At 35.2% G+C, this 12,551-nt stretch overlaps 1 protein-coding gene across 5 annotated transcripts in view; it reads right to left on the bottom strand.

Moving 5' to 3' along the window:
* Positions 1 to 12,551, bottom strand: part of LRBA (LPS responsive beige-like anchor protein) — a 396,366-nt gene that overhangs the window by 342,529 nt on the left and 41,286 nt on the right. For 4 of the 5 annotated variants that reach the window (XM_040554872.1, XM_040554875.1, XM_040554874.1 and 1 more), the window contains exons 6-15: positions 11,204 to 11,325; positions 10,972 to 11,098; positions 9,545 to 9,664; positions 9,096 to 9,242; positions 8,112 to 8,309; positions 7,030 to 7,163; positions 5,516 to 5,624; positions 5,253 to 5,405; positions 2,677 to 2,845; positions 1,290 to 1,369 (exon numbers count right to left, since the gene is read on the bottom strand). In XM_040554872.1, coding sequence (XP_040410806.1) covers positions 1,290 to 1,369; positions 2,677 to 2,845; positions 5,253 to 5,405; positions 5,516 to 5,624; positions 7,030 to 7,163; positions 8,112 to 8,309; positions 9,096 to 9,242; positions 9,545 to 9,664; positions 10,972 to 11,098; positions 11,204 to 11,325 — 1,359 coding nt within the window. Of the gene's footprint in view, positions 1 to 1,289; positions 1,370 to 2,676; positions 2,846 to 5,252; positions 5,406 to 5,515; positions 5,625 to 7,029; positions 7,164 to 8,111; positions 8,310 to 9,095; positions 9,243 to 9,544; positions 9,665 to 10,971; positions 11,099 to 11,203; positions 11,326 to 12,551 lie in introns of those variants that run through there. The other variant, XM_040554877.1, reaches the window with a different exon arrangement.

Below are 12,551 nucleotides of genomic sequence, written 5' to 3'. Positions count from 1 at the left end.
TAGCTTTTTATCTGCACAGAAAGGACCCACTGAAGGTTAAAAGAAGTGCATTAAGACAACTCCAATACAGGCATAAAAATAGGCTGGTTACTAATATAGTACAAGAAATTGCTAGAGTAACATAACAGTGTATGTTAATTGATACATAGAATATGAACTGAGAGCTTTCCATTAGTAAAATAATTAAATTAAGGTGGCAAAGAGGATTCAAAGTAGACCTGGATGTTTAATTATAAACCTGTTAGCTAGGCCGATAGCCAACTTTGCATCTTACTTTCCACTATGGAATCCTAACTTCAGTTGCTTTCAATTTCACAGGAATTAAAAGCCATAAATAATTTAACATCAGGAATATGCCTTGAGGGTTTTTTGGTGAAAATAAAATCAAAAATATTAGTTTCTAAGAACAGGATCAGGGAAGAGCAGATTTTTTCTTTTCTAGGGCTTTCATTTTTTAAAGTAAGTCTCACAATTCCCCAAAAGATTTTGCACCATTGTGTACAAATAGAAAATTTGCAGAAAAATCAGCATTCTATCATGGACATCCTTTTTACTGTCTTTGTGGAACTCTATCCTAAACTGTCCAAGCTATAAATCTCTGACATATAAAAATAAAAATCAAACTAAATCTTAATGAAAGTCCTTTAGAGTTTGATAACTAATTTTTCCCTTACACAGAACATCTGCTTTAAAGAAAAAGGATGAGAATCAGGAGCAGAACTTTTCTGGTAGTTACTCTTCCCAGTTGCTGGGGCTCTGGATAGCAGCACAGGGTCCCCTAGCAACACAGAGGAAGAAAGGAAAGGGAGCTAGATTCAAACACAGAGAAGACATGGCACACAGGAGGGAAGGAAGAAGAGAGAAATCAAAACTTGAAATAGGAGAGGGTTAAGACAACTCTATAAGCAGTAGAACTGCTGAATTTCTGTATTCCTCTACTGTGTAACAAATGGTTGTAAAATTTATTGGTAATCTCTCTCTCATCCTCCTCTGTCCAACTGGCCCACAACATATAACGTCAAATACTGCTCTTCAGTCTAAGCACTTCAGATGCACGTGGCATTTTCTTTTTTGTAAGGTAACGATATACACAGCTCTACTTTTGATTAAAACAGTTTAAACAGGAGAAAAATGCATTTTCCAGCACTGCTGTCTGTGGCAAGGCCACAACAAAAGATGCACCTTATGTGGTATTTCTATTTACTTATTTGTTTACAAAACTCAGCATGCTTAGAAAAAATACTATATTAAAGTGGATTTCCTTATGAAAGTGAATTTGGATATCCTACCTTCATCACTAGCTGTTTAACGAACATCAACAAGAATGCTCGCAAAGATAAAATTTCTTTTTGAGTAGGCCTTGGCCCATCTACAAAGAAAGAAAAGTAGGTACACGGAATGCAAATTAACAGTGGTTAATAACATAGCATACATTTTAACATAAAAGGCATTCACTGTGTGAAGAGGACACAATGCTAGGCACAGCTATTTTTCTTTCACTTCAAACTACAAAATAGTAATACATTCTATTACTATTTATTAGTAAAATCCCTGACCATTGAGGTTCTAGTAAACTTTTATTAAATATGGTTTTCTAAACTCTTCTACATTCTTTTCAAAATTTGATCGTTTGTTTGCAGGATCTACAAACCAACTTCATGCAAGGAAAAAGACTGATATGAGAACTTTATCAGAATTTCCAGATAATTTTTGCAGTTTAAAATTGTTTTTAAAAGTTCTACTAAAGCTGAAAGGAAGAGCTACATGCTTTTATTACACATTGGCTACAAACACAATAAAAATCAATCCTGCAATGCCATATCTGAAGATTACCTTGAAAGCCAAAGACTTAATTTGTTAACTCCAAGTCAAGAGGACTTGCTTCTGCCATTTCTGTGCAGAGCAGACCTCCACTAAAGCATTTTAAATACTCAAACACTGAGTAGTTCCCAGGAGAGGCAGGGTTAAAACAACAGGTGCAACCAAATGTCAAAGCCAAGTAAAAGCTTTCATACCGAAAGCAAATGAACAGTTGCAAGTACATTTCTAGTAGTTTTTACATTTGCTCATCTGTTTACATTTTTTATGATCTTATTCATCAGGGAAAAGCAAATCAAGTAGCAAATGCAAGTGATTATACAAGCCTATGTATCCTATACAGGATAAGCACACAGGAATATTTGGTTTAAGAACAGTTATTTTCAATACAGACCAGCCTAATGAAAATCAGCCATTAATTTAAATAAGATTACCCTACATATATACTTTCCTTAGATTCAATACATCAGTTCATAAACTAATTAAGTAAACTCATATTTTCACGAAAAAAATAGGCAAAAAGTTAACTTTGCTACTTACAGGATGCTAAATACTACGAAGTATTCTTTGCAACCAGGCGCAAGTCTACCCTTTTAAAACCCTACCATTTCTACAATCACTTCCATCTAGTATTATTTCATGTGGGTCTTTGGTCACAGAGGATATTATTTGTTTCAAATGTTTTCTTTGGTTTCTTAAAAAGACCTTTTTCAAGAATATCCTATGGACTCTGCTTGAACTGTTCCAGCAAACCCATTCCATTAAAGTATCTGAAACACTTACAGTTCTCCTCTATACAGTGCATACAGCACTGCTTAAAACAAACATCAGCTTGTAAGAGTAGAAATTAATACATACCTACGCCTTTGGGAGTTATACCACTGCGATCCTGAGGATTCACTACCCAGTAATAATACTTTAGGGTATGCATGACCAAAAGAACGGTCCCAACCCTCCGGATTGCACCATAGATGTTAACAGTGCCAATGAACTCCGTAGATAAGTAAGTATACAGGATCAGCTGAACCTACAACACCCAGTTAGGAGATTAAAAATCATTAAAGAAAAATTAGAGCACATCAGGCAACTGCATTCTTAAATTTCACATATTAAAATTTCTTAAAGTAATAGATTTTCTCAGCATAGTCACAAAACTCTGAAAGCTCTTACAAACTGTTGAAAAAATGATTTTATTTCTAAAACTATAGATTGTTGTGGGGTTTATTGCTGTTTGTTTTTTAAAGGTGGTGCACACTTAAAAGAACATGAAAGCCCAACATTCACACAATCACTGATAAGTGAGGTTGGAAGGCACCTCTGGAGATCATCCAAACTCGCTGATCAGAATAGGGTCAACTACACCAGACTGCTCAGGACTGTGCCTAGCTGGGTTTGAAAATATTCAAAGATGGACACTCCACAACCTCTCTGAGCACCTTGCTCCAGTTTGTTCATCCTCATAGTAAGAAAATTGTTTCTTACATTTACATTGAATTTCTTGTCTTTAAATTTGTGCCCATTGCCTCTCCTCCTTTTCACTGGGCTCCACAAAGAATCTAGATCTGTCTTCCCTCCCCCATTAGGTATTTGCACACAACAAGATGATCCTGCCTGAGCCTTCTCTTATCCAGGCTGAACAGTCTCAGCTCTCTCTGCCTCTCCACATGTGTCAGATGCTCCAATCCCTTAATCTTCTCTGCCTGTTGATAGACCTGTTCCAATATGTTTGTCTCCCTTATACTGGGGGGAGCTCAGAACTGGATGCAGTAGCCCAGGTATGTCATACCAACGTTGAGTAGAGGGGCAAGACTATCTCCCTCAACCTGCTGGCTACACTCTGCCTAATGCAGCCCATGATCTTGTTGGCCTCCTTGGCCATACAGGCATGTTGCTGGCTCACATATTGAGAGGAAATATGTATACTTCTACTCTCCTTCACAGATGAACTTAAAAATTGTTTCATATGTCTGCAGTTAGAACAATACTTATACTTAGCTACCAGATATTTAAAGATATTAATAAAATGCCATATTTTGTTGAGCAACATAAAAGATGAATGAAATGTCCAGTACAATTATTTTCAGAGAGGAAATAATTCATTTGTAAGCTATCTGTAATATTTATGCCACAGTGTTGATTCTTGATATCAGTTCAGAACCTGAAATGAATGACTGTTTTGCATAACCACATTTCTTGTTTTTTGAAGTTTGACAAAGGATTAACATAAAACTTTCAAATGATCTGTTTAAAAAGCAAAACAAAATTCCTTAAAAAGATGAGGGCTTTAAGTTTTCTCCAAGAACAATGGACTGAAAATGCTGTACTACATCAAAATACACCTTTTAAAGATCTTAAAACAAGAGAAAGACTAACTATAGTAAATTCCAGGCCATGAGTAATCCTACAATTTCTTCCTGAAAAAGCAACAACCTACACAAGGTTTTCCATTAATTATTCCCATGTCTATACACTATATCCAGAAAGTGTTGAAAAAAACCACAAATGTTCTAAAAAAAAAATCAAAAAGCAGAGGGTTCAACATCAACTTCATGGTCAACAAGGCTGCCATCCTGTGGACAAGTGTTTTCTCCTTGCATGATGTTATGTGGAAAAAAAAAAAAAATGACAAAAGGTAAATGTTGAGAGTAACAAAACTTTGCTAATCAGACAAAGTCAAGAAAAAATGTCAAAGATTTTTTGTTCAATATATTTTTTTCATTTCCTTCGGTCAATGCTACTTGTAACTAGAAAGATTCCAACATTTATCAGAAGTACTGACTTCAGACAGGAAGTATCCTTTTATTATGGGAAGGGGCATACATAAGCATTTAAGCCTATAATAAATTTATTTCTTTATTGCTGAGAAATAACGACTTAAGTAATTCTTTATTAATTTACGTTAGCTGTAGCAAACAAATGTTTTACCGTAACTTCAACAGTAACATTGTTCGTGCTGTCTCAGTTTTTGAAATGAGTAACAAACTCTCATGGAGGGGATCAAGAAAAAAGTCTGGTAAAAAGATTTTAAGTAGAACTAACTGGAAAGCTTCCATCCAAGCAATTCACTCTCAAAGAACACAGATTCACCAGAACAAAAGAACTCTTCAGGGAGAACGTCAATTTAAACAAAGACTTCAAATTAGACACCCAGCATGGTTTCTCTTAAAAATCGCTGGGGTTTGCCTATTAATCCAACGCTGACTGGGTCAGGAACACCAGAAGTCACCACACTCTGCTCTGCTGAATGCTGCAAGTTTCCAAACTTCCTGAATGTTTTGGGAGTTTGCAACACTTGACCACTATATGCAGAAAAGTAGCCTATGTAATTTCTGCTGGGAGCCAGGATCTTTAACTGTGGCAGGCAAGGCTTACTCTCAAAACTTCCGAAGAGATATATCAAAAGGTACCTTACTCATAAGAATAAACAATTTTACCTGTGCTGGGATATGAATCCATATTGCAGGATTAAGGAGAACATGATCACACAGCTGTTTCAGCAAGGGCACCCCATTTTGTAAGTTGCTCAGGTATTTTGAAAAGGCAAGGCATAACTCTAGTACAGCTCGTGTAACATGGGCTTTGGAAGACTGCAAAAGAAAATCTGCTTAAGCAAGAACCCTGCAACAGTCTAGGAAGATTATTTCTCCCCCCAAAACCCACAATATTAATGCAAGACATGAAAAAAGTATTGCTTTACCTTTTCCAGACTATATCCTATCACAAGGAAGCCCTTACAGGAAAGCATCTGTTCTTGCATAGCAATGGAGTTCTTCAACAACTCCATGATAAAAGCCAGTAACGTAGAACTGAAAAATATAGTATTTTAGTAAAGTGTTACCACAATGAGACAAAAGGTGTTTTCAAATTAACTCTTCCAATACAAAGACCAGAAATAAAATTAATGCATTAAATAAGTGCTTAGATCAGAATTTCTGAAACAAAACCAAAGATTAAATTTAGAAACCTCTAATTTCTTGCTATTTATTAATGCATTTCTAACTTGAAATTTTGGACTCTGAGATAATAGCAAAATTCTTCTAAAAACACATTCTTGCAGAAAAGCAACATGGTGCGTGGTTCTCTCTGCTTCATGTTTCAGTTACAGAATTCTGCAAGATCAGAGACGAATGCTATTCCACTTGCTACTGCTTTGCTTTCCAATGAGCAGATACTGGAATTATTTCTCTAGACAGCTTTGCTCTTAGTTTGAGCTAATACAACTCCACAATGCTGCCAGAAGGAATGTTCATGCCTCTGCCCTTGTGTCACAACATTAGTGCCTATGTATCTAGACCAGCCAGCTGAAAATGCCCTCTCTTGATGGGTTACTTGGCATCTGGATCAAATCCTCGACTCATCACATAGATGTACAAGACTAAGCCATCTCAGGAGAGGTCTTGAGATGTACAAATGGGCTGAAGGAACATTGTGACCACTCCCTCTTCACAATAGTATGGATGTAGATCATCTTTCAACTGTCATGAAACTACAATTGCAATGAAACAGAACAAATAAACCATGATACTAAAAAGCAATTCCTTTGCTTTAGTACTACTCTGAGGAACTACACCAGTTTCTGTGCCTGTTCAGAAGTTGGACTGAGTGGAAACAGTGTTGAAACCAGAGGAAAAGCCAAAAGATTTATACACTCTTAAAGCTCAGCAGTAATAATGAATAGTAGAGGAAAGAAAAATGACAGCTCTAGACTGTTTTAGGTTTTACTTCAAATGTCAAAATACTAACTATTTCAAGAATGCTAACAGGTGAGCTGAAAACAGATCATGGTTTCATTCTTCTGTTCTGCTTTGAAGATCCAACTTCCACAATGTCTGAAGACAAAAAAAATCCAAGGAAAAACTAAATATAAGTGAAAATTTCATCTTTTCGGGACTTTCTCTAGAAGCCCTCCCCAATGGATTTTCTCTGTGACAGGAATAAGCTCAGAAAGTTGTCCATAATTCTGTTACACAACAAAATGTGAGGTAAAATATGCGTGCCTTTTGATTCTGTGTGAACTGTCAAAGAAAATTCAGTACAAAATAAATATACCTCACTATATGCTCAACAACAACACTGTCTTTTTGTTTTTAGACATAACTAATTGTTCCACAAGTGAATTTAAACTATAATGCTGCTTATTAGAGCAAGAGGTAATTTCATATACATAAAAAAGAAACAAAGAACAGAACACAATAACTACAATGCACTCACCAAACAGTTGTGTCTACGTGGTCTGATGAATATTGCCTATAGTCCAATTGTGCAAAGAGAGGGAAAAGTACCTGCACTCCTCCAATAGAGTGCAGGGCACTCTGGATAGAATGTGTTAAGACTGCTTTCACATCCTGACAAAAAAGAAATTTAAAAAAAAAATCTCTTTGAGAAACTGTTATTAAAAGTTTGTTAGAAATAGTTCAAAATTTCTTCAATATAAAAACTGTACTATTACCCAAAAAAAGACATACAGCTACAGCCACCCTAAATGCCCAGTCTGGCTTTAGAGACCATCTGCACTGTAGATCCTCAGATGAATATATAGCAGGTGGCTTTCAAACTCTGAAACAAGTCTTTAGTAATACAGAAACTCTAGAAAAAGCTTCTAGCAAATTAAAAGACTAATGCATTCAAAACATAGGGAAGAAAAGACTATCGTATCAACAGGGCAAAGGACTGGAGACAGGCAATATTTGCAGAGGACCAAAAGTATGTGACAAATTAGGAAGAAGAATGTTTCTGACTGGTTAACACAGTTTCTTAGTAATACTAACATTTTCTAGGCTGTAACCTTTATAAAAAAAACCTTTTCTTAGAACTGATGTGCATCCACATTAATTCAAGAAGCAGAAACCACGCGAACACACCAGTGAGGTAAAGGTCCATTTGACTATACACACGACATTACAAACTGAAGTAGAATTATGAAACAGAGGGAAAATCAGAGAAGCTGCCTGCTCTTGCTATTTTCCCGACTGCAGGTAAGGCAGATGTTCCAGTTCAGATAATGGTCACAGAAAAAAGTCAGGTGGCCTGACAGTATACACAGGCTTGGTAATTTCAGCAACTAATACTGACTCCTCACCACCCACATCGCTTTGGAGATTGAGGTAGTAAAGTGTTCAGCTGTGTTAGGAACTGCAAGAGGAAAAGAACTGAGATGACCCAGACAGGAAAAAAAAAAAATCCATGTATCAGCAGCTACTCCCCATCTCATCCAAATCCCTGTAAAATTTGATTTTCAGGTTTTCAAACAGAAATCATCTATATCCTCCAAATCTATGAAAATGTTGATATACCTGCAGCATGAGTGCATGTGGTGAATGAACAAAAATAGAAGGGTTATCCTTAGGGGATGACTCTAGACAGAGCTGTGCATCTGTAGCCCTTGGATTGTACATAAAAGCAATAGCACTGGATAGTTTGCCATCATACAGCAACAATTTGTGATGTTCATCAAGGAAGAGATCACTTTCTGCCTTGAATTTGAATGTTCCCTGGAATGAGAAGCAGGGTTGAAGAAGAGAAAAGGAAAAAAAATTACATCATATACATTGAAGATACAGTTTTGAACACAATTATTAACAGAAAATGACATTGTTTCTTAATCAATTTTACAGAATTAGAACTGCAAGATTTCTTTTTTGACCCCTGAAGAGTGACATTGCCAAAATGGTAGATAATGTAAAAGAAAGACATTAGCTAAGAAACAGAATGACAGTCAACAATGTTCACTCAGAAGGAACTAAAAATTGAGGAACAGACAGAATAGGAACCATCTTTTCAGCGTATGTTTGTACAGCTGCTGGGGAATAACAGTCTTCAATTAGTACCCCTCAGGGCTGTGACAAAACAAATAATAAATCACTGCAACAAAACTAATCTTCAGCACTAACTTTACACATTAAGAAAAACTGACTAGCAAAATCAACTACAACTCTTCTTTCCTAAAACAAATACATAATACTTGATCTAGTTTTCAGCCTCAATGAGGAAGTTAACCTAGCCAGAGAAAAGTGTTGTTATCCCTCTCCCAACCACCAACACAGAAATGTTGAGATGTAAACAAGAACCCAATTAAATAATTGAATTACTGTTTACTTGTAGTTTGTAAGAAGATATGTAGGCGCTTACGGAAAAAAATGTGGAACAGTTTAATAAAAAGATCACATGGTAAGAATATTATCAGAGACACATAGAGGTGTCACAACATTCTTAAAATCCACCATAAAGAACATTACCAGAATTAAACTTTGGGAGCTTTATAGTCAATTCCACACTACCTTATATCCCAGACCAAGCTGATAAATGGCAAAGATCTGAGCAGCATTGAGAGCCTCACTAAAAAGGTAAACAGATGTCATTTGTCCACAAAACACTCGATTGGCATCTGCTGTTTCTGAAGAGCCCAGGAAACATTTGTCAAATGTCTGAAAAGGAAATAGGGTTTAAATTAAGCTACACAAGTAAATTATGCAAATAATGTAGGTTATCATTTTTATATTAAAAAAAATCTCAAGGTCTTAGCAGAAACAAATATTAAGTTTTCAGATGTATAAGCAGAATCTACTCGCTTACCAAAGAGTTGTTATTGATTTTATTTTAACATTTTTTTTAAAATGCATAAAATAGGGGAGGTTTATTTAAAAAAAAGGTAATAAAATGGTAAAGGACAACTATTTGATCCATCAAAACGATCAACTACACATGCTGGTATACAGAGATTACTTACATCACTGGTGTTGACAAACCACGTTATTTCTCCATAAGATGCCAGCTCCCCATTCACGTAACATCGAAGCTCACTATTCTTCCAGCGGTTATAGATGTGCACAATAGTAACCATATACCACTAAACAATAAGAAAACAATTTATAAAATTCTATAGACACTGAATGTAGCTCAATCATTAAAGTGGGGCATGCTACAACAAATTCAACAGTTTCTTTGAATTAAATTAAGACTGAAAGTTTTACGTCAAGTAAAAAAAGACAACATCATTGGTGAGTTTTCCTGCACAGCTCTATCAAAGGATAATCTATTTTTCCACAAAAAGTAGACACAGCTTAAAAGCTTAAAAGATATTTATGGCATAAAACTCAAAAAAAAAATCATGACAACATAGAAACATTTATACTGAAACCACTATGTAAATAAGTTCTAAGCTGGGTTACACTTAGAATGATGGACTATTGTAAATGTTGTCATTCCAAAGAGCAAGGATGGCTCCAGACTTAAAAGACTTTCAAAGGCTGTACATGTCAAATTGTCACAAACAGAATCCATATTTACAGCAAGGGATTACTGATAAGAAATTCCTGAGGAGGCCTGCTGTCCCATGAAATGTTTACACCAGTTGCTCCAGAAACATTAGCAGAATTTCTAACTGAAATGGAAAACATTTCCAACAAAGCATAATACTGCTTAATAGACAAGCAGGTCTTGAATATTAACAATAGAGTCAACTCATATTTTAATTCTTACATTTAAAACGATTTATAGAGAAAAGTTCCGAATGTAAGGGGATATGTTCTGGACAATTCAATGAACATGATGTACAAAAGATTAATTCAATTAATCTGTTGTTTTCCAACCTGTAAAAAGAGCAAACTCCTAGTAAGTGCCCTGGTTTGATAAAGAAAAATACATATGGGTTAGTAAACACTCTTTCTAAAATAACACTGCATTTGTCCACACTGAGTATTAAGCAATGACCGAAAGATGAGCCTTCGCAAAACACTTGTGGAAAAAAAGAGAAAATCTGGAGACAGAAGGAAACACAGTATAAACACAGAAAAAAAAAAAAGACAACTAGACTTATCAGAGAAATCACACGAGCTTCAAAAATTCATAAAACCTCTGGTAAACTGCGTTTTCTTGCTTTTTCTTATGCATATCGTAAGTAAAAATTAAAAGAAATAGGAATTCAGAACAAAAATTCATTTTGCTCATTCCAGCGTAAATATTCTTCTGCAGAAGGGTGAACCTAATAAATAACAACACCAGTCCCTCTAGGATACCTTTTTAGAGACACATTCTACAAATATAACACCTAGTTACACATGTACCTAGTTAACTCCTAATTACACACGTGTAAACACATGCACATTTTTGTAATTCATGAAACCCGTTTCAAAGATTTTACTGTTTTTTACTCACCTTTTGTGGCTTGAAGTCAAATTTTACACAATGCTGAAAACCTTTTCCCTTTGATTTTATGGATGTTACAATCAAGCAGCCTCCAACAAAGTGAGCAGAATAGCCAAGTCCTTTGTTCGTTCGAAAACTATCAAATTAGAACAAAGTCAGCATTGTGCATAGATGGAAACAAACCGTTGAACAAATAGTAATAATTGGATATCAGAAATACGGTTTTTATGTTAATACTCACCAATATAAGTAAGGCTTATCCTTGTCCACATTGATATTATTTACAGGATCCATTCTTAACCAAGTGTGAAAAGTAAATCCATTCTGGTAGGGCCACTTGGCTATAGGAGGTAAGGCAATAGCCTAAAAAAAAGTAAAGTTGTTCATGTAGAATGATGAACATCGTGATACAAAGAATATATAGTTTAAGACACACATTACAGATGTGTACGTGACCACTGTGTATTGTTCCTCTAACCAAAAAAAATCTGGCCTAACTTCCATACTTTTTTTTGTACACCATTCTTTGTACTCCATTGTTAAATATTTATTAAATCTAAATATTTAAAAACTGGTCTTTATATCTCAAATAAAACTATCAATAGTAACCCATGCTTCCAAATTTAAATGCTTCAGTGGAATCATTACAACATAAAAACTCCTCAAAATGTAAATTCAAGATTTGTTTTTGTGGTAGCCCATCAGAATAAACAAATTTATAAACTTATTTTCACATAGTGTTGGCAGTCAGGAAAATAATTGATTATGAAAAGAAGTGGGCCACAAAAAAAAAAAAGCATTTATGAATTTATATAAGAATTTATTTATTTATCAACAAATTGTTTTCCTTCTTGAAATTCACATCCAGATAGCCTTCCAGTTAGAATGTGACAGTCTTATAAATTTCCTTAAAAGAAAGGTGATACAATCCCCAGCCAAAATCCTGATATCAAACACTGTACAAACAGTAGCTTAAAAGCTCCTAAATTATAAACTGTGCAGCTGGGTCCTTTGTTTCAGACAGTTGAGTTCTGTTGCATATTTTTTCTTTAACATTACCATCAACTTTCTTGCAACGCACACTTCAACTAAGACTGCCATAAACTCTGATCAAAGACGCTGTCCAGGTGATCAATGCCAATGAACAAAAAGCAAAGCACTTGAGTGTCATCAAACTCCCATGCTCCATTCAGCTATCCTTGACCAAATAAAATGCTATAAATCCTTCACTATATACCAGCTAATTAATCAAATTGCATGTCTTTGAGGCCAACGTTTGGGAACTGGTAGTACTATCATTTGGTTTATATCGCAATGGATTTTGGAGTATTTTATTAAATACTTAATATCTAAGACTTCTCGATTTAAAAATAAATGACAATATTGACATTGGAATTATTGAAGCAGCCCAATATAGTTCAGGCATTCAATAAAATTATCAGACATGAAATGCAAGAATAGTACATTAACAGCCAAAACAAACAGAAACATGTCTATTGCCAAGTTCCATTGTATGTGAAACATAGTAAGTGCAGCAGCACTCTTCCAGTAGTCCACATTTTTCAATTTCAAAAGTTTTCATTCCAAAG

This window comes from Cygnus olor, chromosome 4 (genome assembly GCF_009769625.2).
Source record: "Cygnus olor isolate bCygOlo1 chromosome 4, bCygOlo1.pri.v2, whole genome shotgun sequence".
NCBI lineage: Eukaryota > Metazoa > Chordata > Aves > Anseriformes > Anatidae > Cygnus > Cygnus olor.
This window is presented reverse-complemented; position numbering and strand designations above follow the sequence as displayed.